At 44.7% G+C, this 27,254-nt stretch overlaps 1 protein-coding gene across 3 annotated transcripts; it reads left to right on the top strand.

Annotated features, from left to right (window-relative positions):
• Nucleotides 1-459: 459 nt before the first annotated feature.
• Nucleotides 460-27,247, top strand: LOC106584206 (uncharacterized). Of its 3 annotated transcripts, none has more exons than XM_014169218.3 (18): nt 460-939; nt 10,001-11,496; nt 12,669-12,838; nt 17,005-17,166; nt 17,529-17,886; nt 18,042-18,154; nt 18,483-18,508; nt 18,697-18,879; nt 19,372-19,531; nt 22,267-22,449; nt 22,878-22,953; nt 25,098-25,126; nt 25,298-25,376; nt 25,461-25,532; nt 25,799-25,830; nt 26,109-26,139; nt 26,270-26,375; nt 26,494-27,247. In XM_014169218.3, the coding sequence occupies exons 1-17, from the start codon at nt 931-933 to the stop codon at nt 26,349-26,351; spliced, it is 3,261 nt and encodes a 1,086-aa protein (XP_014024693.3). In that variant the 5' UTR covers nt 460-930; the 3' UTR covers nt 26,352-26,375; nt 26,494-27,247. The 3 variants fall into 3 exon arrangements, with proteins under 3 accessions (XP_014024693.3, XP_014024691.3, XP_014024692.3); XM_014169216.3 differs by having other exon boundaries at nt 469-939; nt 18,042-18,175; XM_014169217.3 differs by having other exon boundaries at nt 474-939; nt 18,042-18,175; nt 25,802-25,830.
• The last annotated feature ends 7 nt before the right edge of the window (nt 27,248-27,254 follow it).

Here is a 27,254-nt window from a genome sequence, read left to right as displayed (position 1 = left end):
TAATATCCTACAGTACACATGTACTGTATGTTTCTCTAACTAGCCATATTAAGTACACATAACGTATTATTATGTCCACGTTTTTACACATCCATTTAAATCTGTGTTTCTGTATCTTGTATGGCTTGTGTCTTCTGAATGCAGTTTAAATACACCTGTTCTTGGAATGCTGACAGACTCCTCAAGCTGTCTTATTTCACTGTCTCTGTTTGTCTGGAAGACGTAATAAAAGCTAGCTATAGGCAACATGGGCATAGGCCAACATATATCACTGCCATAGGCACACACAGCAATAGAATATAAGCTATCACGTCCGTGTCGTTTACCTGTTTGCCGAACATTTCTGACATTTGTAACTAAACTTTAATAGCCTATGTCATTGTGGTTGGAAAACAAACGCGCTTCTATGGCACCAGCTACGACGAATGACACACACACACTGCATTCCGGACAACATTCCTGTTGGATGAGAGCTGTCAGAAAGTGCATCATACACGTTGCGTTGAACTGCCTTTCGCTCTCGACACCGCCGGACCCGTTTAACTGGACGGACCGTTTCTGTGCGCGTGAATATTTCTATGAGCGTGGGAGAGAGAATTACAACCTGACTTCCATCCTAGAACCAAACCATCCATTCCCGAAGCTAAGAAACACATACCGAGAGAGAGTAGGTCAATGTAAGGTCTGTAGACCAGCCTAATCCTCTATTTGTAGGTGAGAACAGTAACATTTGCCGGTAGCCTCCTGGACTGTTGACACTGGAGAAAGTTATTCCGAGTTATTGTGTTGACTGTTTTGTGTCACTGCTTGGTGTAAGGACGTTAAAGGAACTAGCCAGAATGAGAGGCTGAAGCTGCCACCTGGATAAAGCGAGAATAGAGGTGGAACAAGGCTACCCATAGCTGTCTGTTGCTGGTTGAATTACGCACGATGGACCAGGTAAAACTTATCTAGTGTTATTACACTTTCAGTACTAAGACTCATCTCATTCTCTCTCTCTTGGACACACACAGCGCCGTGCTGTTATAACGTAACCGTGGTTCACGGACAGAGTTCCGCGCCATTGTTACATGTTGTATTACTGTGTAGTTATAGGGAGTTGGCATGATGCCCATGCTTCTTGTCTCAACAACCATTAGTTGCTGGTTCTTCTCTCTGGTTTATTACTAGATGTGGCTGTATTGTTTACCTTCTAACGTCGATGTCAGCGACCCCGCCGGAAATCTAATTGGCATAATAAAAAATGCCCTTCAAAATCTGTCTGTTTAAACTAGAGATATAAATATATTTTTGTTGCATGGGTTGCGTCTCAATCCACTGCATCCGCCAATGGCGGCCTTCCGCATCTGTAGTGGAAGGTGGCTGAGCTACAGCTGTGTTTGTCAGACAATGAGACATCCTGATAAACGGTTTGGACTACAAACTAATGCTCTATGGAAAGATGAGAGTCTCATGAACACCATGGTGTTCTCGGTTTTACTCTATGACCCCCACAAGCATCATGGGATTAGTCTGAATTCGGTACCTCTGATCTGCCAACTTCTGTCTGTAGTCTCTGAACGGTTTGGGTGAGATTCTCAAGAACATGTACATGTCGGTTGTTTTGCTCTGGGACCCTCACAAGCCTCACAAGACTATTTTGAAGGTAGCCCGGTACCAGTTTTAAAAATAAATGGAAGTACAGTGCCTTCAGAAAGTATTCATACCCCTTGACTTGTTCCAAATGTATTTGTGTTACAGCCAGAATTGAAAAATAATTAAAACAAATGGTTTTCTCACCCATCTACACACACCACACCATAATGACAAAGTGAAAACATGTTTTTAGAAATGTTTGTAAATGTATTGAAAATGAAATACAGAAATATATCATTTACATAAGTATTCACACCCCTGAGTCAATACTTTGCAGAAGCAACTTTGGCAGCGATTACAGTTCTCTGGGTAAGTCTTTAAGAGCTTTCCACACCTGGATTGCGCAACATTTTCCCATTATTCTTTTCAGGAACTCCAGTGTAGATGTGGCCTTGTGTTTTAGGTTATTGTCCTGCTGAAAGGTGAATTCATCTCCCAGTGTCTAGTGGAAAGCAGACTGAAGCAAGTTTTCCTTTAGGATTTTGTCTGTGCTTAGCTCCATTCTGTTTATTTTTTACCTGAAAAACTCCCCAGTCCTTAATGATTACAAGCATACCTATAACATGATTCAGCCACCACTATGCTTGAAAATATGGAGAGTGGTACTCAGTAATGTGTTGTATTGTCTTTGCCCCAAACATAACACTTTGTATTCAGGACAAAAAGTTTATTGCTTTGCCACATTTTTTGTGGTATTACTTTAGTGCCTTGTTGCAAACAGGGTGCATGTTTTGGAATAGACCTTACAGTGAAATGCTTACTTACGAGCCCCTAACCAACAATGCAGTTCAAAAAAAAGAAAATACGAATAAGAAATAAAAGTAACAGGTAATTAAAGAGCAGCAGTAAGATAACAATAGCGAGTCTATATACAGAGGGGTGCCGGTACAGAGTCAATGTGCGGGGGCACCGGTTAGTCGAGATAATGGAGGTACATGTAGGTAGTTATTAGAGTGACTATGCATAGATGATAACAACAGAGAGGAGCAACGGTGTAAAATAGGGGGGGTGGCAATGCAAATATAATATAATATGTTCAGGAGTCTTATGGCTTGGGGGTAGCAGCTGGCCTCTTGGACTTAGACTTGGCGCTCCGGTACCGCTTGCCGTGCGGTAGCAGAGAGAACAGTCTATGACTAGGGTGGCTGGAGTCTTTGACAATTTTTAGGGCCTTTCTCTGACACCGCCTGGTATAGAGGTCCTGGATGGCAGGAAGCTTTGCCCCAGTGATGTACTGGGCGACACGCACTACCCTCTGTAGTGTCTTGCGGTCGGAGGCTGAGCAGTTGTAATACCAGGCAGTGATGCAACCAGTTAGGATGCTTTCGATGGTGCAGCTGTAGAACCTTTTGAGGATCTGAGGACTCATGCCAAATCTTTTCAGTCTCCTGAGGGGGAATAGGTTTTGTCGTGCCCTCTTCACGACTGTCTTGGTGTGCTTGGACCATGTTAGTTTGTTGGTGATGTGGACACCAAGGAACTTGAAGCTCTCAACCTGCTCCACTACAGCCCTGTCGATGAGAATGGGAGCGTGCTCGGTCCTCTTTTTCCTGTAGTCCACAATCAGCTCCTTTGTCTTGATCACATTGAGGGAGAGGTTGTGTGTCCTGGCACCACACGGACAGGTCTCTGACCTCCTCCCTATAGGCTGTCTCGTCGTTGTCGGTGACTGTTGTATCATCGGAAAATTTAATGATGGTGTTGGAGTTGTGCCTGGCCGTGCAGTCATGAGTGAACAGGGAGTACAGGAGGGGACTGAGAACGCACCCCTGAGGGGCCCCCGTGTTGAGGATCAGCGTGGCGGATGTGTTGTTACCTACCCTTACCACCTGGGGGCGGCCCGTCAGGAAGTCCAGGATCCAGTTGCAGAGGGAGGTGTTTCGTCCCAGAGTCCTTAGCTTATTGATGAGCTTTGAGGGCACTATGGTGTTGAACGCTGAGCTGTAGTCAATGAATACCATTCTCACATAGGTGTTCCTTTTGTCCAGGTGGGAAAGGGCAGTGTGGAGTGCAATAGAGATTGCATCATCTGTGGATCTGTTAGGGCGGTATGCAAATTGGAGTGGGTCTAGGGTTTCTGAGATGATGGTGTTGATGTGAGCCGTGACCAGCCTTTCAAAGCACTTCATGGCTATAGATGTGGTGGTCTGCTTAAAACATGTTGGACAGGGAAAGGTTGAAAATGTCAGTGAAGACACTTGCCAGTTGTTCAGCGCATGCTCGCAGTATATGCCCTGGTAATCCGTCTGGCCCTGCGGCCTTGTGAATGTTGACCTGTTTAAAGGTCTTACTCACATCGGCTGCAGAGAGCGTGATCACACAGTCTTCCGGAACAGCTGGTGCTCTCATGCATGTTTCCGTGTTATTTGCCTCGAAGTGAGCATAGAAGCAGTTTAGCTCATCTGGTAGGCTCGTGTCACTGGGCAGCTCTTGGCTGTGCTTCCCTTTGTAGTCTGCAATGGTTTGCAAGCCCTGCCACATCTGACGAGCATCAGAGCCTGTGTGGTACGATTCGATCTTAGTCCTGTATTGACGCTTTGCCTGATTGATGGATTTCTTATAAGCTTCCGGGTTAGAGTCCCGCTCCTTGAAAGCGGCAGCTCTTGCCTTTAGCTCAGTGCAGATGTTGCCTGTAATCCATGGCTTCTGGTTGGAGTATGTATGTACGGTCACTGTGCGGACGACGTCATCGATGCACTTATTGATGAAGACAATGACTGATGTGGTGTACTCCTCAATGCCATCAGAGGAATCCCGGAACATATTCCAGTCTGTGCTAGCAAAACAGTCCTGTAGCTTAGCATCTGCTTCATCTGACCACTTTTTTATTGATCGAGTCACTGGTGCTTTTTGCTTGTAAGCAGGAATTAGGAGGCTAGAATTATGTTCAGATTTGCCAAATGGCGGGCAAGGGAAACCTTTGTATGCATCTCTGTATGTGGAGTAAAGGTGGTCAAGAGATTTTTTCCCTCTGGTTGCACATTTAACATGCTGATAGAAATTTGGTAAGACCGATTTAAGTTTCCCTGCATTAAAGTCCCCGGCCACTAGGAGCACCGCCTCTGGGTGAGCATTTTCCTGTTTGCTTATGGCGGAATACAGCTCATTGAGTGCGGTCTTAGTACCAGCATCAGACTGGTGGTATGTAGACAGCTACGAAAAATACAGATGAAAACTCTCTAAGTAGATAGTGTGGTCTACAGCTTATCATGAAATACTCTACCTCAGGCGAGCAAAACCTCGAGACTTCCTTAGATATCGTGCACCAGCTGTTATTTACAAAAATACATAGTCACCCACCCCTTGGCTTACCAGATACGCTGTTCTATCCTGCTGGTAGAGCGTATAACCAGCCAGCTGTATGTTGATAATGTCGTCGTTCAGCCACGACTCCGTGAAGCATAAGATATTACAGTTTTGAATGTCCTGTTGGTAGTTTAATCTTCCGCGTAGGTCATCGATTTTATTTTCCAAAGATTGAAAAGATTGCTAGCAGAATGGAAGGCAGTGGGGGTTTATTCGATCACCCACGAATTCACAGAAGGCAGCCCGCCCTCCGACCCCTTTTTCTCTGCCTTCTCTTTACGCAAATGACGGGGATCTGGGCCTGTTCCCGGGAAGGCAGTATGTCATTCACGTTGGGCTCGTCGGACTCGTTAAAGGAAAAAAAGGATTCTGCCAGTTTCTGATGAGTAATCGCAGTTCTTATGTCCTGAAGTTATTTTCAGTTATAAGAGACGGTAGCAGCAACATTATGTACAAAATAAGCAAAAAAAATAAGTTGCAAAGAAACAAACAAAAACAACACAATTGGATAGGAACCCATAAAACGTCAGCCTTCTTTTCCAGTGCCATTATTGACCTCATGGTGAAATCTCTGAGCGGTTTCCTTCCTCTTCGGCAACTGAGTTAGGAAGGACACCTGTATCTATGTAGTGACTGGGTGTATTGATACACCATCCAAAGTGTAATTAACAACTTCACCATGCTCAAAGGGATATTCAATGTCTACTTATTTTTTTTACCCATCTACCAATAGGTGTCCTTCTTTGTGAGGCATTGGAAAATCTCCCTGGTCTTTGTGGAGGAATCTCTGTTTGAAATTCACTGCTCGACTGAGGTACCTTACAGATAATTGTATGTGTGGGATACAGAGATGAGGTAGTCATTCAAAAATCTTGTTAAACACTATTATTGCACACCGACTGAGTCCATGCACCTTATTATGTGACTTGTTAAGCACATTTTTACTCCTGAACTTATTTAGGCTTGCCATAACAAGGGGGTTGAATACTTACAGTTGAAGTCGGAAGTTTACATACACTTAGGTTGGAGTCATTAAAACTAGTTTTTCAACCGCTCCACAAATTTCTTGTTAACAAACTATAGTTTTGGCAAGTCGGTTAGGACATCTACGTTGTGCATGACACTAGTAATTTTTCCAACAATTGTTTTCAGACAGATTATTTCACTTATAATTCACTGTATCACAATTCCAGTAGGTCAGAGGTTTACATACACTAAGTTGACTGTGCCTTTAAACAACTTGGAAAATTACAGAAAATTATGTCATGGCTTTAGAAGATTCTGATTGACATAATTTCAGTCAATTGGAGGTTTACCTGTGGATGAAATTCAAGGCCTACCTTCAAACTCAGTGCCTCTTTGCTTGACATCATGGGAAAATCAAAAGAAGTCAGCCAAGACCTCAGAAAATAAACTGTAGACCTCCACAAGTCTGGTTCATCCTTGGAAGCAATTTTCAAATGCTTGAAGGTACCATGTTCATCTGTACAAACAATAGTATGCAAGTATAAACACCATGGGACCATGCAGCCCTCATTCCGCTCTGGAAGGAGACGCGTTCTGTCTAATAGAGATGAACATACTTTGTTGCGAAAAGTGCAAATCAATCCCAGAACAACAGTAAAGGACCTTGTGAAGATGCTGGAGGAAACAGGTACAAATGTATCTATATCCACAGTAAAACGAGTCCTATATCGACATAACCTGAAAGGCCGCTCAGTAAGGAAGAAGCCACTGCTCCAAAACAGCCATAAAAAAAGCCAGACTATGGTTGGCAACTGCACATGGGGACAAAGATTGTACTTTTTGGAGAAATGTCGTCTGGTCTGATGAAACAAAAATATAACTGTTTGGCCATAATGACCATCATTATGTTTGGAGGAAAAAGGGGGAGGCTTGCAAGTCGAAGAACACCATCCCAACCGTGAAGCACGGGGGTGGCAGCATCATGTTGTGGGGGTGCTTTTCTGCAGGAGGGACTGGTACACTTCACAAAATAGATGGCATCATGAGGGAGGACAATTATGTGGATATATTGAAGCAACATCTCAAGACATCAGTCAGGAAGTTCAAGCTTGGTCGCAAATGGGTCTTCCAAATGGACAATGACCCCAAGCATACTTCCAAAGTTGTGGCAAAATGGCTAAAGGACAACAAAGTTAAGGTATTGTAGTGGCCATCACAAAGCCCTGACCTCAATCCGATAGAAAATTTGTGGTCAGAACTGAAAAAGCGTGTGCGAGCAAGGAGGCCTACAAACCTGACTCAGTTACACCAGCTCTGTCAGGAGGAATGGGCCAAAATTCATCCAACTTATTGTGGGAAGCTTGTGGAAGGCTACCCGAAACGTTTGACCCAAGTTAAACTATTTAAAGGCAATGCTACCAAATACTAATTGAGTGTATGTAAACTTCTGACCCCCTGGGAATGTGATGAAAGAAATAAAAGCTGAAATAAATCATTCTCTCTATTATTATTCTGACATTTCCCATTCTTAAAATAATGGTGATCCTAACTGACCTAAGACAGGGAATTTTTACAACGATTAAATGTCAGGAATTGTGAAAAACTGAGTTTAAATGTATTTGGCTAAGATGTATGTAAACTTCAGACTACAACTGTATTGACTCAAGACATTTCAGCTTTTCATTTTTAATTAAATTGAAAAAAATTGAAAAACATTATTCCACTTTAACATTATGTAGTATTGTGCCAGTGACAAAAAAATCTAAATGTAATACATTTTAAATTCAGGCTGTAACGCATCAACATGTGAAAAAAGTCAAAGGGTGTGAATACTTTCTGATAGCGCTATATACACTGAGTGTACAAAACATTAAGAACACCTTCCATGACAGACTGATTAGTTGAATTCAGGTGAAAGCTATGATCCCTTATTGATGTCTCTTGTTAAGTTCACTTCAATCAGTGTAGATGAAGGGGAGCAGACAGGTTAAATACATTTTTATTTTTATTTTTGAGAGTTGAGACACAGATTGTGTATGTGTGCCATTCATAGGATGAATGGGTAAGACAAAATATTTAAGTGCCTTTGAACGGGGTATGGTAGTAGGTGCCAGGCGCACCGGTTTGTGTCAAGAACTGCAATGCTGCTGGGTTTTTCATGCCCAACAGTGTCCTGTGTATATCAAGAATGGTCCACTAGCCAAAGGACATCCAGCCAACTTGACACTGTTGGAAGCATTGGAGTCAACATGGGCCAGCATCCCTGTATAACGCTTTGACACCTTGTAGATTCATTGAGGCTATTCTGAACACCAAAGTTGGGGGCGGAGGGATTAACAATAATAATATCCTGATCTCTCAGATATAAACTCAGCAAAAAAAGAAACGTCCTCTCACTGTCAACTGCGTTTATTTTCAGCAAACTTAACATGTGTAAATATTTCTATGAATATAACAAGATTCAACAACTTAGACATAAACTGAACAAGTTCCACAGACATGTGACTAACAGAAATTGAATAATGTGTCCCTGAACAAAGGGGGGGTCAAAATCAAAAGTAACAGTCAGTATCTGGTGTGGCCACCAGCTGCATTAAGTACTGCAGTGCATCTGGACTGCACCAGATTTGCCAGTTCTTGCTGTGAGATGTTACCCCACTATTCCACCAAGGCACCTGCAAGTTCCCGGACATTTCGGGGGGGAATGGCCCTAGCCCTCACCCTCCGATCCAACAGGTCCCAGACGTGCTCAATGGGATTGAGATCCGGGCTCTTCGCTGGCCATGGCAGAACACTGACATTCCTGTCTTGCAGGAAATCACGCACAGAACGAGCAGTATGGCTGATGGCATTGTCATGCTGGAGGGTCATGTCAGGATGAGCCTGCAGGAAGGGTGCCACATGAGGGAGGAGGATGTCTTCCCTGTAACGCACAGCATTGAGATTGCCTGCAATGACAACAAGCTCAGTCCGATGATGCTGTGACACACCGCCCCAGACCATGACGGACCCTCCACTTCCAAATCGATCCCCTTCCAGAGTACAGGCCTCGGTGTAACGCTCATTCCTTCGACGACAAATGTGAATCCGACCATCACCCCTGGTGAGACAAAACCGAGACTCGTCAGTGAAGAGCACTCTTTGCCAGTCCAGTTTGGTCCTGCGACGGTGGGTTTGTGCCCATAGGCGACGTTGTTGCCAGTGATGTCTGGTGAGGACCTGCCTTACAACAGGCCTACAAGCCCTCAGTCCAGCCTCTCTCAGCCTATTGCGGACAGTCTGAGCACTGATGGAGGGATTGTGCGTTGCTGGTGTAACTCGGGCAGTTGTTGTTGCTATCCTGTACCTGTCCCGCAGGTGTGATGTTCGGATGTACCGATCCTGTGCAGGTGTTGTTACAAGTGGTCTGCCACTGCGAGGACGATCAGCTGTCTGTCCTGTCTCCCTGTAGTGCTGTCTTAGGCGTCTCACAGTACGGACATTGCAATTTATTGCCCTGGCCACATCTGCAGTCCTCATGCCTCCTTACAGCTTGCCTAAGGCACGTTCACGCAGATGAGCAGGGACCCTGGGCATCTTTCTTTTGATGTTTTTCAGAGTCAGTAGAAAGGCCTCTTTAGTGTCCTAAGTTTTCATAATTGTGACTCTTAAGAGGAATATTAATAAATGTCACGTCATTTAGTGCAGGTAAGGGCAACAGTTTTTGTAATAACATCTGATTTGATTTTAAATCTCTGTCTTTGTCTCTCAGTGTGTGTGTATGGATGGCAGATATATGATGTGGTATAGCAGGCCAGAGTGATTCATGCTAAAGCTGGCTACTGGGTTTCTATTGGCAGTTTTGTTGCCAATGGCAGTTGTGCACTCCGCCTTGAAAGTTATCTAGGAGGAACACTGGATGATAACCCGGTCACTTAGTTAGTTTTATCTTATGTTGATTTAGACTATGAAGAGAGAGAGAGCGAGTGGGACAGTTAGGGAGGGCTCAAAGATAACCTGTGATTTGAAATTAAATTATGATTCCTTAGTCTTTCTCATGAGGTACCTGTTTTCCACCCATCTCACCCCCTCCCCTCCTTTATCTCTCTCTCAGGAAGAAGGTCTGGACTTCAAGTCCTTGAGGGCAAAGTTCCAGGATGAGGAAGTGCTGCTGAAGCAGCCGAGGACCAAACCCGCCCTTCCTGTGAAACCTAAAGTCCTGTCCCCTCCTCACAGCCCAACAAACTCCCTTCCTTCCTTCAGCCCCACATCACACACACCCTCCAACTCACGCAACCTAACGCCCAGAGCTCGACCCTCCCTCCTCACCTCCCTCCAGGGGAAGGGTGACATCGCACCCCGAGTCATCTTCAAGGAGAAGGAGAAGGTAAAGGGAAAAGACAAGAATGAGGGGAAGGTGAAATTACTAGGTAAAAAGAAGGCAGAGGCTGACAAAGAAAAGGCAGATAGACAGATGAATGGCGGGAAAGACGATGTAGAAGAAAGGGTGTCGTCAGATCTGCTGGACCAGAAACAGAAGACAGAGGTAGACCTAGTCATGAAGAACAAGAAGGTGTTCCTGCTGTCCCCTAGGGGGTTTAAGGGGGGTAGTGTCGAGCTGGTAGACGCTTCGCCACCGCCCATAAATGCAACAGTAAAGAAGAAGGGTTTTCGGGGCATCGGGAAGCCTGTGAAATCAGGGAGGAAAGGGAAAGAGAGGAAAGATGAGTTTCCTCCTCTCCCCATGTTGGACATAGTCAGCCCAGACATGGCTGGCCCTGAACCTCTCATTGCTCTAACAACCTTCAGAACCCCATCACCCCATGCTAATATATCCACACCAACTGCCCTCATCCCACCAGCCCCAGCAGCACACATTACCCTCTTACCCCTTGCCCCGAAACCTACCCCAGTACTAGATGCCCTGTTACCCCCTGAGCTGTTACCCTCCACCCTGATGCCTGCACCAGCAGCTGAGACCATTACAGTCGTTACAGCACCCGACCCCATCCCCATCCCCATGATCCCCGACCCTCCTATCGTTGAGCCCATCCCTGTTGCCCCCTTTACCCTGGAGTTAGAAACCCCAGCTGAGAACATCCCAGCCCCCACCCTTTCTGTATTGGTTCCCCCCAGCCCTACCCCTTCCCCTGTTCCTGCCCTACCCAGGCCGCTACCAACTCCCCCAGTCACCCCTAACCCCTCTGCTATCCCCACCTTACCACCACCCACTATAGCCACCCCACGTCGACCTGTTATTGCCAGGCCACCCCCACCCGCTGACCCTACCCCCTCTCCACCTCCACCTCCAGCTCCTGAACTTGTACCTGAACCTGAACCTGAACCTGAACCTGAGTCTGTAGTAGTGGATGTTGCTGTTGTAGTCGAGTCCTCTGCCTCTCCACCTCCCTCTCACACCCCCCCTCCCCCAGCTGTGGACCCCCCAGTCACACCCCCGTCCCCCCAGCCTGAGAGCCCCGTGTCGGTCCAGGAAAGACCACTCTCAGCCCTGTCGGCTCTAGGGCGAGCAGAGGAAATGAATCCACCAAAAAAAAGAGGAACAGAGATGATCTTCAATGCTCTGGAGAAGGCCAAGAGGAAGTTTGGCAGGTGCCCAATATACCTTTAATACATACACATTAACGTTAACATCAACTATTCTAACATACTATCCCAACATATTATCCTAACATACTGTATTATCCTAACATATTATCCCAACATATTATCCTAACATACTATCCCAACATATTATCCTAACATACTGTATTATCCTAACATATTATCCCAACATATTATCCTAACATACTATCCCAACATATTATCCTAACATACTGTATTATCCTAACATATTATCCCAACATATTATCCTAACATATTATCCTAACATATTATCCCAACATATTATCCTAACATACTGTATTATCCTAACATATTATCCCAACATATTATCCTAACATATTATCCTAACATACTGTATTATCCTAACATATTATCCAACATATTATCCTAACATACTGTATTATCCTAACATATTATCCCAACATATTATCCTAACATATTATCCTAACATACTGTATTATCCTAACATATTATCCTAACATATTATCCTAACATATTATCCTAACATACTATCCCAACATATTATCCTAACATACTGTATTATCCTAACATATTATCCCAACATATTATCCTAACATACTGTATTATCCTAACATATTATCCCAACATATTATCCTAACATACTGTATTATCCTAACATATTATCCTAACATATTATCCTAACATACTGTATTATCCTAACATATTATCCTAACATATTATCCTAACATATTATCCTAACATATTATCCTAACATACTATCCCAACATATTATCCTAACATACTGTATTATCCTAACATATTATCCCAACATATTATCCTAACATACTGTATTATCCTAACATATTATCCTAACATACTGTATTATCCTAACATATTATCCTAACATATTATCCTAACATATTATCCTAACATACTGTATTATCCTAACATATTATCCTAACATATTATCCTAACATACTGTATTATCCTAACATATTATCCTAACATATTATCCTAACATATTATCCTAACATATACTGTGTCAGTGAGACAGGGAATCAGGTGACGTTGACAGTTTGTTTACAGATTGATTAGCGTTTCCTGTCCATTGCTCATCCCCCAGTCGCTTTAGATAAGAGTCTGCTAAATAACCATATTGTTATTATTACAATCTATTAACTCCATCTCTGTTCCCCCAGCCCTTTGACCACCCCCTCCCCCTCCAGCCCTGTCCCACCCACCATAGAGGACCAACCCCCACTCCCCCACAAATCCCTCCCTGAGCTCCCACCAATCGACTACGATGATCTGGCCGGGGCGGGGCCCCCTACACCCCTGAAACCGGCCCTGGTCAACAGTGTTGACGTTAGTAAGTGTCTGCATCTCTCTTTCCCTGAGGCCCTTGTTCTCTCTCTTTCTCGCTCTTTCTTTCATTCTATATATCTCTCTCCTTTTTCTGTTCACTCTGCTTTCGTACTCACTCTGAACATGAAGTACACAGGAGTGCAGCTCACCCCTACACCCTAGGTAAGACTTTGCATGGTTGAATGGTTTAGATATCTTAAGAGGGTGTCAGCTAGGCTGGTATGCAGTAGGTCAGGTATGCTGCTGGATCTAGGCTGCCAGAGAGTCCCTGGCCTGCAGTAGGTGTTATGTGGTTGTTGTTGCAACGCTGCAGACACTAAACAGCAGAGAAGGTAGCATACCTCTCTGTGCCAGAAACATCTTTGTCTTGAGGAGGATGGGGAAGCAGGGTTGGGTAGGTTACTTTCTAAATGTAATCCATTACAGTTACTAGTTACCTGTCCAAAATAGTTATCGGTAACATCATTTTTGATTACCCAAACTCAGTAATGTAATCTGATTACTTTCAGTTACTTTTGGGTTATTTCCTCCTTAGGCGACATTAGAATAAGACAAAAAGGATCCATGAAATGCATTTGGTGTGTCATCATAGTGGTCTCTGACCTGTGGTCAGACTCTATCAGGTGGAAAAAACTTAAAACCTGCGCCTTTTTTCAATGCTGAATTGAATGTCATAATGTATTTTTTCTCAAACATCCTTCCTGAATTGAAAAGTAATTCAAGAAGTTAGCATCGAGTTTTTCAAAAGTATCTGTAATCTGATTAAAATATTTGAACTGGTGACATATCTGATTACAGTTAGTTTTTAAAACATGAGATTACATTTAACTGATTACATTAAATCAGTTACTCCCCAACCCTGTGGGGAAGTGAGGAAGAGGAGGAAAGGGGGAGAGTAGGGAGTAGGTGAGGAGGAGAAGGGGGAGAGTAGGGTGTAGGTGAGGAGGAAAGGGGGAAGAGTAGGGCGTAGGTGAGGAGGAGAAGGGGGAGAGTAGGGCGTAGGTGAGGAGGAGAAGGGGGAGCGTAAGGCGTAGGTGAGGAGGAGAAGGGGGAGAGTAGGGCGTAGGTGAGGAGGAGAAGGGGGAGAGTAGGGCGTAGGTGAGGAGAAGGGGAGAGTAGGGCGTAGGTGAGGAGGAGAAGGGGGAGAGTAGGGCGTAGGCGAGGAGGAGAAGGGGAGAGTAGGGTGTAGGTGAGGAGGAGAAGGGGGAGAGTAGGGCGTAGGTGAGGAGGAGAAGGGGAGAGTAGGGCGTAGGTGAGGAGGAGAAGGGGAGAGTAGGGCGTAGGTGAGGAGGAGAAGGGGAGAGTAGGGCGTAGGGGAGGAGGAGAAGGGGAGAGTAGGGCGTAGGTGAGGAGAAGGGGGAGAGTAGGGCGTAGGTGAGGAGGAGAAGGGGGGGAGTAGGGCGTAGGTGAGGAGGAGAAGGGGAGAGTAGGGCGTAGGTGAGGAGGAGAAGGGGGAGAGTAGGGCGTAGGTGAGGAGGAGAAGGGGGAGAGTAGGGCGTAGGTGAGGAGGAGAAGGGGAGAGTAGTGCGTGGGTGAGGAGGAGAAGGGGAGAGTAGGGCGTAGGTGAGGAGGAGAAGGGGGAGAGTAGGGCGTAGGTGAGGAGGAGAAGGGGGAGAGTAGGGCGTAGGTGAGGAGGAGAAGGGGGAGAGTAGGGCGTAGGCGAGGAGGAAAAGGGGAGAGTAGGGTGTAGGTGAGGAGGAGAAGGGGGAGAGTAGGGCGTAGGTGAGGAGGAGAAGGGGAGAGTAGGGCGTAGGCGAGGAGGAGAAGGGGAGAGTAGGGCGTAGGTGAGGAGGAGAAGGAGAGAGCAGGGCGTAGGTGAGGAGGAGAAGGGGAGAGTAGGGCGTAGGTGAGGAGAAGAAGGGGAGAGTAGGGCGTAGGTGAGGAGGAGAAGGGGAGAGTAGGGCGTAGGTGAGGAGGAGAAGGGGAGAGTAGGGCGTAGGTGAGGAGGAGAAGGGGGAGAGTAGGGCGTAGGTGAGGAGGAGAAGGGGGAGAGTAGGGCGTAGGTGAGGTGGAGAAGGGGGGAGTAGGGCGTAGGTGAGGAGGAGAAGGGGGAGAGTAGGGCGTAGGTGAGGAGGAGAAGGGGGAGAGTAGGGCGTAGGCGAGGAGGAGAAGGGGAGAGTAGGGCGTAGGTGAGGAGGAGAAGGGGGAGAGTAGGGCGTAGGCGAGGAGGAGAAGGGGAGAGTAGGGCGTAGGTGAGGAGGAGAAGGGGAGAGTAGGGCGTAGGTGAGGAGGAGAAGGGAGAGAGTAGGGCGTAGGTGAGGAGGAGAAGGGGAGAGTAGGGCGTAGGTGAGGAGGAGAAGGGGGAGAGTAGGGCGTAGGTGAGGAGGAGAAGGGGAGAGTAGGGCGTAGGTGAGGAGGAGAAGGGGAGAGCAGGGCGTAGGTGAGGAGGAGAAGGGGAGAGTAGAGCGTAGGTGAGGAGAAGAAGGGGAGAGTAGGGCGTAGGTGAGGAGGAGAAGGGGAGAGTAGGGCGTAGGTGAGGAGGAGAAGGGGGAGAGTAGGGCGTAGGTGAGGAGGAGAAGGGGAGAGTAGTGCGTAGGTGAGGAGGAGAAGGGGAGAGCAGGGCGTAGGTGAGGAGGAGAAGGGGAGGGTAGGGCGTAGGTGAGGAGGAGAAGGGGGAGAGTAGGGCGTAGGTGAGGAGGAGAAGGGGAGAGTAGGGCGTAGGTGAGGAGGAGAAGGGGGAGAGTAGGGCGTAGGTGAGGAGGAGAAGGGGGAGAGTAGGGCGTAGGTGAGGAGGAGAAGGGGGAGAGTAGGGCGTAGGTGAGGAGGAGAAGGGGGAGAGTAAGGCGTAGGTGAGGAGGAGAAGGGGGAGAGTAGGGCGTAGGTGAGGAGGAGAAGGGGAGAGTAGTGCGTAGGTGAGGAGGAGAAGGGGGAGAGTAGGGCGTAGGTGAGGAGGAGAGGGGGAGAGTAGGGCGTAGGTGAGGAGGAGAAGGGGGAGAGTAGGGCGTAGGTGAGGAGGAGAAGGGGGAGAGTAGGGCGTAGGTGAGGAGGAGAAGGGGGAGAGTAGGGCGTAGGTGAGGAGGAGAAGGGGAGAGTAGGATGGAGAAAGAGAGGTATTTCAACTATCTTTTTTTGTGTCACTGTGGGGCAGCACTGGGTGCTGCTGCCATTGTCTTGTGCTCTAACTCTCTTGTTGGTGATGATTACATCATTTTAATTTGAGGAATGTAGTTGTCAGTTAAGCAGAGTGTTCCTCCTGGCTGACCCAGTGAACAGGCCAGTTCAACCGCTCAGACTCTCGCTTCACAGCGTTGCACTACAACAAAACAACACCCTACACAGTGTCGTTTTCACTGCTTTATCTTTCTTAGTATTGAATAGGTTTGGGCGGTATCCAGATGTTCATACCTTCATACCGTTCCTGTACCATACCAGGGTATACAGTGTTACCGGCAGTGCACACAAGGGGCTCTATTTCTTTCCAAATGCAAAAAAATATTATTATCATATAAAAAAATGAAGCATAGAACAAATTTAGGCAGCAGGGATCTTGATCCAGGAGGGGATTGGTTGTCTCTGCTGTAACCAAGAAGCTGGATCTTGCAAGCTAGCCACTTGCTAGCAAGTTAACAAACCAAATGCATAGCTGGAGCCCGGTTGCCACTAGTTATTATAAAAATGTATGAATGCAGAAATTCTCTTTTTGGACTTAATTTAAGGTTAGGGATAAGGTTAGCCATAGGGTTAGGCATAAGGGCATTAGGCATAAGGGCATTAGGCATAAGGGCATTAGGCATAAGGGCGCAAGGTAGCCTAGCGGTTAAGAGCATTGCACCAGTAACCGAAAGGTTGCTTGTTCGAATCCCTGAGTGAAAGATGTGTCCTTGAGCAAGGCACTTAACCCTAAATTGCTCCTGTAAGTCACTCTGGATAAGAGTGTCTGCTACAATGTAAGGTTAGCAGTATGGTTAGGTTTAACGTCACATTTTACAGTGTAGAAATAGGCAGGGTTTATGACTGGCTGTGGTAACTATTGACGACCCAGGAGCCCTGCGATGAAGACCATTTCATTGGCACATCTTAGTTAACTTATAGTTTTAAGCAGTGGCATAGCACACACAGCCCAAGCTCCGTACTGTCGGCGTTTCAAAATACCCTGGTATACTGTATATATGGTATACATGCCCAAGCCTAGTATTGAACCTTTCTCTCTTTCTCTCTCTCTCTTTTTAGGGCAGGCGTTTCCTGTGTTGGAGAGGATAGCAGGGGACGGGATACCAGACCTGTTGGTGGCACCCCCTCCTCTCTCGAGGAGGTGCCTTCCGGAGGCCTCCACCCTGCGACCCCTGCAAGAGAAACCCCTCCGATTCCCCTCCATGAACCTGACCTCCCATGGTACATCCTACTCACCTCCTCACACTGGACATGTTCTGCCACTAAAGAGCTCCACAGCAGTGTGTTCACAAACCACATTACAGTGCACATAGACAAACATATCTCACACACACACACACACACACACACACACACACACACACACACACACACACACACACACACACACACACACACACACACACACACGCACACACACACACACACACACACACACACACACACACACACACACACACACACACACACACACACACACACACACACACACACTAATAAACTGGGAAACTAAAAGAGAAAGGATAGAGTAGTTATCAGTGTGTGGTTCTTCATGTTGGGTAACTATCTGTCTCTCTTCTCAGCTGGGGAGATTCCTGCTCCTCTAGAGTTCTCCGTAGCCGATCCTGCTCTTGACGTTCCCGAGTTTGAGGATGTAGGGTCGGAGCTTCTGAAATTGGAAGCCCGAGAAATCCAGCCTGCAGACTTGGTGGAGAGAGAGGGGTCAGAATGGGGGGATGGAGAATATGGTGACAACATTCCAGAGACAGTGCTTCTGAAGCAGGACATTCTGGAAGAGGGGGAGGGGCTTCCAGAATTCGAGGACCACAGAGTTCCAGAATCAGAACCGGTGGTCGAGGTTCCATTGGAGGTTCGGGTGGAGTTTATCCAAGAAATTGTCCCTGCCTCCCCTTCCAGCCAGGACCCCCAGCCAGCGGCAGGGTAACTCAACCAGCTAACTCTTACTCTCTCTCAAACGTACCTCATTTCTGCCTTAAAACGAACACATCCAGCCCCCGTTCTCCACTAGAATAGTGTTCTATGTCATGTTCTTGTCCCTGACTAACCGTTCCCCACCCCAACCCCCACCCCTCCAGATCTGCGGCAGAAGACGCCACCTATGAGAGCTATGACAAAGCCAATGAAGACATGCCCTCAGCCAAACAGAAGGTCAAGGGTCAACCCACCAAGAAGAAGAAGGAACCAAAGAGTAAGACACAGGCACCTTACAGTAAGTTCTCACTCAGATACCATCCACCAGCATGAGAGTTTCCAGCTGTGGGTGTGAATCTGTGAGATGAGGTCAGATGTTGAGTATGTGTGTACTGTATGTAATGTTATGTAGACCAGTGTCTCTAGCAGTGAAGGTGATATGTGTGTTTATCTCTGTTCTCCTATCGACCCTAGACAGACTGGCATTGCTACCGCTCTCATTGATTTGATCTTATCTGCATCCAATAAGATGAACTAACGTAAAATATGTTTTCAGATGTCATCATTTTTTCTTATCTATTTCTCTTCCTGTTATCTTTTCACAGACCCATATGCTGAGACTCAGCCTCCGGTAAGGAAGATTCTGGGTCTTTTGATTGGTTGATAGCTTCATATTTGAACATATTTGGCCCAGGTCTGTGTTCCACACAGTAAAAGCTCCTCTATCTGTCAGACACTTCTCTGCATCTACCCTGTGGGAATCCAATCACCCAGTAAAGATCTTATCAGACATGACCCTCATCTTCCTATTGTTTTCAGACTAAAGGAACACCCAGGGCTGGCTGGTCTTTTAAGAAGCCTGCTCCGGAAACCCCAGAGAAGAAAGATCTGAAGAAGAAAGACAAACAACATCTGGGGAAGGACAAGAAAGAACAGAAAGAGAGAGAGAAGAAGGAGCAGAAAGAGAGAGAGAAGAAAGAAAACGAGATGAAGACGTTTAAGGTAAGAAATCCTTAGAGGAGAGGAGAGTGGAATAGTGTTCTCGGTAGTAGAAACCAGTGTGATTTCATTCCTTCAAGATGGTAGATTAACTGAACAACATGTTTACATGGTAATAGCTTCACTTAACCTTCATTTTTTGAGCAAAACTCCCAATGACGTCTATGAACGATTTTCGCAGAAGGCACAGTTGGATCTCAAGTCTGATTACTAACGACAAGAGAGGGAGTGGGATTTATAGGAAACCTCATATAACCCTAACCCAAGTGTTGCTAGTACACACAGTGCACACTACACTACAACGCTCAGTAATACACAGATTGATACACAAGGTAATATCAACAGTAGCAGCCCCTCTAGCAGAGTATGTCATTAATGTAAAGCCCAGCTGGATTAACAGATTTACATTGCATTCATCGCACTCTACAGTCAACACAGTATGGGACCGCTGAGATGATATTTCCACTGTGTGTGCATGCCTGCGTGCGTATGCAGATAACAGGTCAGGAGGAGGCTATATATCAGGCTACAGTGACGGTAGCATCTAAAGGACGGAAGAACGACCTGGCTTTGAAGAATAGAGACATCGTCAGCATCATACGGACCACAAACTGCCCCAAAGGAAAATGGCTGGTCAGGGACAGCACTAATACATGTAAGTTACACACCTCCTTAACCCCTGACCTCTACACAAATACAGATGGCCACAAAATGAGTCAAACAGTTCAACATCTACGGTAGTTGCTTGAATGCGGGATCGCAGACAGGTTGTTGTGTTGTCATTACTTGAAGACCTACTGTATGTGAAAACGGTCTTGCAGGTGGATACAACATGAGTTATATGTGTTTACGAACTATCTGTGTGTATAGATGGGTACATCTCAGTTATAGCAGGTGTAATCAGTGTTTTATCTGTGTGTGTAGATGGGTACATCTCAGTTATAGCAGGTGTAATCAGTGTTTTATCTGTGTGTATAGATGGGTACATCTCAGTTATAGCAGGTGTAATCAGTGTTTTATCTGTGTGTGTAGATGGGTACATCTCAGTTATAGCAGGTCTAATCAGTGTTTTATCTGTGTGTGTGTATAGATGGGTACATCTCAGTTATAGCAGGTGTAATCAGTGTGTTATCTGTGTGGTGTATAGATGGGTACATCTCAGTTATAGCAGGTGTAATCAGTGTGTTATCTGTGTGTGTGTATAGATGGGTACATCTCAGTTATAGCAGGTGTAATCAGTGTGTTATCTGTGTGTGTATAGATGGGTACATCTCAGTTATAGCAGGTGTAATCAGTGTGTTATCTGTGTGTGTGTATAGATGGGTACATCTCAGTTAATGCAGGTGTAATCAGTGTGTTATCTGTGTGTGTGTATAGATGGGTACATCTCAGTTATAGCAGGTGTAATCAGTGTTTTATCTGTGTGTGTGTATAGATGGGTACATCTCAGTTATAGCAGGTGTAATCAGTGTTTTATCTGTGTGTGGTAGATGGGTACATCTCAGTTATAGCAGGTCTAATCAGTGTTTTATCTGTGTGTGTGTATAGATGGGTACATCTCAGTTATAGCAGGTGTAATCAGCGTTTTATCTGTGTGTGTGTATAGATGGGTACATCTCAGTTATAGCAGGTGTAATCAGTGTTTTATCTGTGTGTGTGTAGATGGGTACATCTCAGTTATAGCAGGTGTAATCAGTGTGTTATCTGTGTGTGTATAGATGGGTACATCTCAGTTATAGCAGGTGTAATCAGTGTGTTATCTGTGTGTGTGTATAGATGGGTACATCTCAGTTATAGCAGGTGTAATCAGTGTGTTATCTGTGTGTGTATAGATGGGTACATCTCAGTTATAGCAGGTGTAATCAGTGTTTTATCTGTGTGTGTATAGATGGGTACATCTCAGTTATAGCAGGTGTAATCAGTGTGTTATCTGTGTGTGTATAGTTGGGAACATCTCAGTTATAGCAGGTGTAATCAGTGTTTTATCTGTGTGTGTATAGATGGGTACATCTCAGTTATAGCAGGTGTAATCAGTGTGTTATCTGTGTGTGTGTATCGATGGGTACATCTCAGTTATAGCAGGTGTAATCAGTGTGTTATCTGTGTGTGTGTATCGATGGGTACATCTCAGTTATAGCAGGTGTAATCAGTGTTTTATCTGTGTGTGTGTAGATGGGTACATCTCAGTTATAGCAGGTGTAATCAGTGTTTTATCTGTGTGTGTAGATGGGTACATCTCAGTTATAGCAGGTGTAATCAGTGTGTTATCTGTGTGTGTGTGTGTGTGTGTGTGTGTATAGATGGGTACATATCAGTTATAGCAGGTGTAATCAGTGTGTTATCTGTGTGTGTGTGTGTATAGATGGGTACATCTCAGTTATAGCAGGTGTAATCAGTGTTTTATCTGTGTGTGTGTGTGTATAGATTGGTACATCTCAGTTATAGCAGGTGCAATCAGTGTGTTATCTGTGTGTGTGTATAGATGGGTACATCTCAGTTATAGCAGGTGTAATCAGTGTGTTATCTGTGTGTGTGTATAGATGGGTACATCTCAGTTATAGCAGGTGTAATCAGTGTGTGTGTATAGATGGGTACATCTCAGTTATAGCAGGTGTAATCAGTGTGTTATCTGTGTGTGTGTATAGATGGGTACATCTCAGTTATAGCAGGTGTAATCAGTGTGTTATCTGTGTGTGTGTATAGATGGGTACATCTCAGTTATAGCAGGTGTAATCAGTGTGTTATCTGTGTGTGTGTATAGATGGGTACATCTCAGTTATAGCAGGTGTAATCAGTGTGTTATCTGTGTGTGAGTGATAGATGGGTACATCTCAGTTATAGCAGGTGTAATCAGTGTGTTATCTGTGTGTGTATAGATGGGTACGTCTCAGTTATAGCAGGTGTAATCAGTGTGTTATCTGTGTGTGTGTATAGATGGGTACATCTCAGTTAATGCAGGTGTAATCAGTGTGTTATCTGTGTGTGTATAGATGGGTACATCTCAGTTATAGCAGGTGTAATCAGTGTGTTATCTGTGTGTATATAGATGGGTACATCTCAGTTATAGCAGGTGTAATCAGTGTGTTATCTGTGTGTGTATAGATGGGTACATCTCAGTTATAGCAGGTGTAATCAGTGTGTTATCTGTGTGTGTGTATAGATGGGTACATCTCAGTTATAGCAGGTGTAATCAGTGTGTTATCTGTGTGTGTGTATAGATGGGTACATCTCAGTTATAGCAGGTGTAATCAGTGTGTTATCTGTGTGTGTATAGATGGGTACATCTCAGTTATAGCAGGTGTAATCAGTGTTTTATCTGTGTGTGTGTATAGATGGGTACATCTCAGTTATAGCAGGTGTAATCAGTGTTTTATCTGTGTGTGTGTATAGATGGGTACGTCTCAGTGAGCCAGCTGGATCTGGACATTAAGGAGATGTTGAAGCTGGGGAAGAAGGCTTCTCATTCCATCAGCCATAAGGACAGCAGTACTGTGGTACAACAGGGAGGAGAGGTGGCCAGGATGGGCAGCAGGACTTCCAATCACTACCCACTGCAGGAAGATACAGGCAGCTGTAAGTACTCCGCTGTCCACAGTTAATCATTTAGTGCACGTGCACACACGTCATATTGTGGATCCAAATGACTTGTTTCCCTTTCCTGCAGTCAAAAAAGCACCCTCTTTGGCCTCCTCATGGGCGGAATGTTATTCATATTTTTCATAATTAAAGATTATTTCAAAGAACCCGATGAAAATCTGGTGTTTCTATGTCAAACAATTTTGTTACATTTCAGTCTTCTGAGGTGTATATAAAGTGTAACTTTGGATGCAAACTCAAAATGGAAAACATTTCTACTCTATATCTGACATGGTACAGGTGTCTTCTGTTTTTAAGCCCATTACCATGTGTGTGAGGTGTATACTTTTGTTTCAAAGTAGATTTGTTTAAGACTACCAAGAAACAGTGCAGTAAAAAGTTCAACTGTGTATGTTCTCCCTCAGTTACAGACGATAGTGAGGAGTGGACGTATGACAATGAACCTCTCTCCTTCCCCAATGAGGAAGATCCTACAGAGAGGTCAGTACACACTGCAACGTTAACTGTTAGAACAGGCACGTTTAGATGTGGGGACTATTCACAATTGGGACTATTCAACAGGGGCCCGATCCCGATTTAGGAATTTACGTCTTTCCTATGCACGCCTTTCCTACGCACTTCTCAGTATTTGATATTCAGACTTACCTTTTTCAGTCACGTAATACGCTCTGCAGGTGTGGCTACCTTGCTCTCTCTGAATACATTACATTCAACCACTGAAAACCCTCCCACTTGCTGGCCAACAGATTTTCTCTGGGAGTTTTCATTCAATAGGGTTTTCAGTACATTTATTTTAAGCCATCCCTTTACAGTGTACCTTTAATTCAAATTTTGTCGACAGTCTCAATAACATATACAGTTGAAGTCGGAGGTTTACAGACACCTTAGCCAAATACATTTAAATTCAGTTTTTCACAATTCCTGACTTTTAATCCTAGTAAAAATGACCATGTCTTGGGTCAGTTAGGATCAACACTTTATTTTAAGAATGTGAAATGTCAGGATAATAGTAGAGAGAATGATTTATTTCAGCTTTTATTTCTTTCATCACATTCCCAGTGGGTCAGAAGTTTACATACACTCAATTAGTATTTGGTAGCATTGCTTTTAAATAGTTTAACTTGGGTCAAACGTTTCGGGTAGCCTTCCACAAGCTTCCCACAATAAGTTGGATGAATTTTTGCCCATTCCTCCTGACAGAGCTGGTGTAACTGAGTCAGGTTTGTAGGTCTCCTTGCTTGCACACGCTTTTTCAGTTCTGACCACAAATTTTCTATAGGGTTGAGGTCAGGGCTTTGTGATGGCCACTCCAATACCTTCACTTTGTTGTCCTTAAACCATTTTGCCACAACTTTGGAAGTATGCTTTGGGTCATTGTCCATTTGGAAGACCCATTTGCGACCAAGCTTTAACTTTCTGACTGATGTCTTGAGACTGATGTCTTGAGAATTTTTTTCTGAGGTCTTGGCTGATTTCTTTAGATTTTCCCATGATGTCAAGCAAGGAGGCACTGAGTTTGAAGGTAGGCCTTGAAATACATCCACAGGTACACCTCCAATTGACTCAAATTATGTCAATTAGCCTATCAGAAGCTTCTAAAGCCATGACATCATTTTCTGGAATTTTCCAAGCTGTTTAAAAGGCACGTCAACTTAGTGTATGTAAACTTCTGACCCACTGGAATTGTGATAAAGTGAATTATAAGTGAAATAATCTGTCTGTCATCAATTGTTGGAAAAATTACTTGTGTCATGGACGAAGTAGATGTCCTAACCGACTTGCCAAAACTACAGTTTGTTAATTAACAAGAAATATGTGAAGTGGTTGAAAAACGAGTTTTAATGACTCCAACCTGTGTATGTAAACTTCCGACTTCAACTGTACATGGAGAGAACGGGTTCAGAATATAGGGATCAATGAAAGAATGCCATCAATTCGGCAGGTTCAGCCCTACAGAAACCTATAGCTTGGATCTCCAGATTTCATCCATGCAAATTCTGAAGGCAAACAATTAAAATTCAGAATAATGACACCGCTATTTATAGCCTATTTCACTGTGGAAAAGGGGCCGCAATACATGCCATGTTGATATGATTTTGAGTTTGCTACCAAATGGCTGGTTTCACATTTGTCTCCAGGGATCATAAGGAATAATCATCTAAAACAATTGCTATGCATATTTAAAATTCCCGTCTCCAAACGGATTGCTCATTTACCGAGCTCTTATCAATTTATACATAACAGTGCATGGAGAATGCTGTTATTTCTATTTGAAAAAATAAAGTAGATGCTTTTTCCACTTTTAACCGGCAGATTCCCACCGACCTTATTCATGGTTTCCACGCGCGTAAAGGTGGTGGAATTAAATCCAGGTCAGAATACAGTGTATCTGTCGACACACCTTCGTTTATTAGAGCTCCACCTGAAACGAATAGTGGGTGAATGGCATGCTATTCTCATGCCTAAGTAGGCCGCATGGGGCCACTGCTGCCTAGAAGACAGGAGATTGTGGGCGCTGGTCCGTCACGACGCGTGCACTCTGGCGGCGGGGTCCAGGGGGTGTAGGGAAGGCACACAGGGGGACATGCCGATGCAGGCGATGGCAGCTCACTTCTCTTCCGCAGCGGCCACATCCAAACCATGTCCATGACGGGTGAGTGAAATACCAAAGTCAAGTCACTAGGGTTCAATGATCTATCAATGAGCCATGACTGGCCTCAGCTTCCTGCATGTCCTGCTCATCTTTTCTTCCCCTTTTTAAATACCTAAAATACCTTTGGCTGGCTACATCTGTTATTGTTTACATGATTGTGTGTGTGTTTAGTTTCTCCAGGAAGCAGAGAGCTTAGCATCCACCACCAACAAACACACAATGACACCACCATAGATGGCATGGATATTCAGTGAGTCATGCACACACACAGATAATAAGACAAGGATTTTAATAGTATTAACAATATCTTGTTCTTCTGATGTCTGTTCTGCAGGGCGAAACATGAAGCACTTCAGAAGCTGGCCACTTTCTTCCACAAACCTGTTGTAGAGGAACCCATCAGGAGGTACATACAGTATAATTGCACACACACACAGATGAAGGTAAAGGTGAATGAATGTTTCCTTTGATGCTTACCTCTTGTTTTTTGCTTTCTTCTCTCCCTACTCCGCAACTCTTTATTCTCCTCTCCCTACTCCCCTTCTGTTTCTTCTCCATCTCTCTTACCCTCTCCATCTCTCTTTCTTCTCCTCTCCCTGCACCCTTTCTCTCTCTCTCTTTCTTCCTCTCCCTACTCCCCAACTCTCACTTTCCCTACTGTCTCCATTTGAGAAGACATGAAGAACCTGAAAAAAAACCAATCAGTAAGTGAAGAGCTACGTATGGATTCTGTGTCCTACACATTCCACACATCAGGCCTAGTCTTTGGGCTGGTTAGTCAGACGCAGTTTATCCATTTAGCATGCCTTTCTTTCATAGTCCAGTAGAGTTTCATTTGGATCCAGGAAAGCAGCCAATAAAGGTTGAGAGAATGCTGTTGGAATTTATTGAGTTCAATGAAAGGAATCCACTTTCTACATCTGATACATTAGTGTGGAAAAATACCTTTATGTTTAAATCATCATCCTTTTTTACTTGCCAGGCCCCGTGGATATAGAAGAACCAGTGTACCCGTAAGTAGGAGAGGAAAAAAATGTCACATTGTGTAATCTGTTGTCAGACTAGTTTTATGGGCTTGAATTGTGAATGTCACTGTGTGTGTGTGCGCGCGCCTGTCTACCATGCATGTGTGCTTCTATGTAGATGTAAAGTGGAAGCAGCTTTGGAGCTTCTAGACATGATGGTTCTTCCTCCTCCTGGCCTGTTTGCAGATGACAATCAATGACGCTTAGTAGACTACCATCTACAGGTAAAAATGATACTTTACAATAGTCAGCCATTAAGAACCATTGATCAGTCTATCAATACCAGTAGGCTATTGATCATGCATTGATGATGTCTGCGTCTGTTCTCTCTTCTATGAGCAGTTGGAGAGCAGAGGAACAACGAGTGCCAGGCATCTCCACGACAATCACTCAGATAACGGCGACACGAAGGATCGTTGTTTGGACAACCTGCCATTGGATGGACTATTTCTCTGTTAGAATATTGTTTAGGCCAGGATTCAATCCGAGAGCTCTAGTCAACAATGCAGATTTTTAAGGCAATGTTACCGTCTTTGCGGAGACCGCATTCAAGATAAATGCTGCAGATGTCGACTCAATTGGAAATTATCTTTAAAATGTCAATAACGCTATAGGGTTTCAGATTGAATCTCTTGTTTTGATGTCCATCCCAGGGTTATGGAGGATGAGACGAAAGATACAGAGAGAGCAGTTCTGTTTATACTAAATGTTCAATAGTTTTATACAAAGACAATTACGGGATACCATGCATAGTGTAATGTCTGTTTACAGGTGTTTGTGTTTGGCTAGATGACAAATCAACAGTCTGTATCCAGCTACTGTCTGTGTCTAAAATGACAGCCTATTCCCCATGTAGTGCACTAACTTTGACCTAAGTGACACAGGGTTAACCACATAGGGCTCTGGTGAAAAGTAATGCACTACACAGGGAATAGGATGCTTGCCATACCGTATGAGATGTCTGCTTTTATTTCCCATTAAGTATTAGAGAGAGAGGGAAGTAATTTGATGATGTAACCTTTAGTTGAAGTCCTGTTCATTTAGCTACCAGCTCTGCTAGTTGTGATCTGGCGATTTAATAAAATACGCAAATCAATCAGTGG

This window comes from Salmo salar, chromosome 23 (genome assembly GCF_965601325.2).
Source record: "Salmo salar chromosome 23, fSalSal1, whole genome shotgun sequence".
In the NCBI taxonomy this organism is placed as follows: Eukaryota; Metazoa; Chordata; class Actinopteri; order Salmoniformes; family Salmonidae; genus Salmo; species Salmo salar.
Note: the sequence above shows the minus strand (reverse complement) of the source record. Positions and strands in the feature narration are given on the sequence as shown.

Excerpts from the sequence above, each read along its gene's own strand:
- LOC106584206 (XM_014169216.3), top strand. Across the intron at positions 18,880-19,371 it reads ACGAGATGAAGACGTTTAAG|ATAACAGGTCAGGAGGAGGC; the intron begins GTAAGAAATCCT and ends GTGCGTATGCAG. Across the intron at positions 25,533-25,798 it reads GTAGAGGAACCCATCAGGAG|AAGACATGAAGAACCTGAAA; the intron begins GTACATACAGTA and ends TCTCCATTTGAG.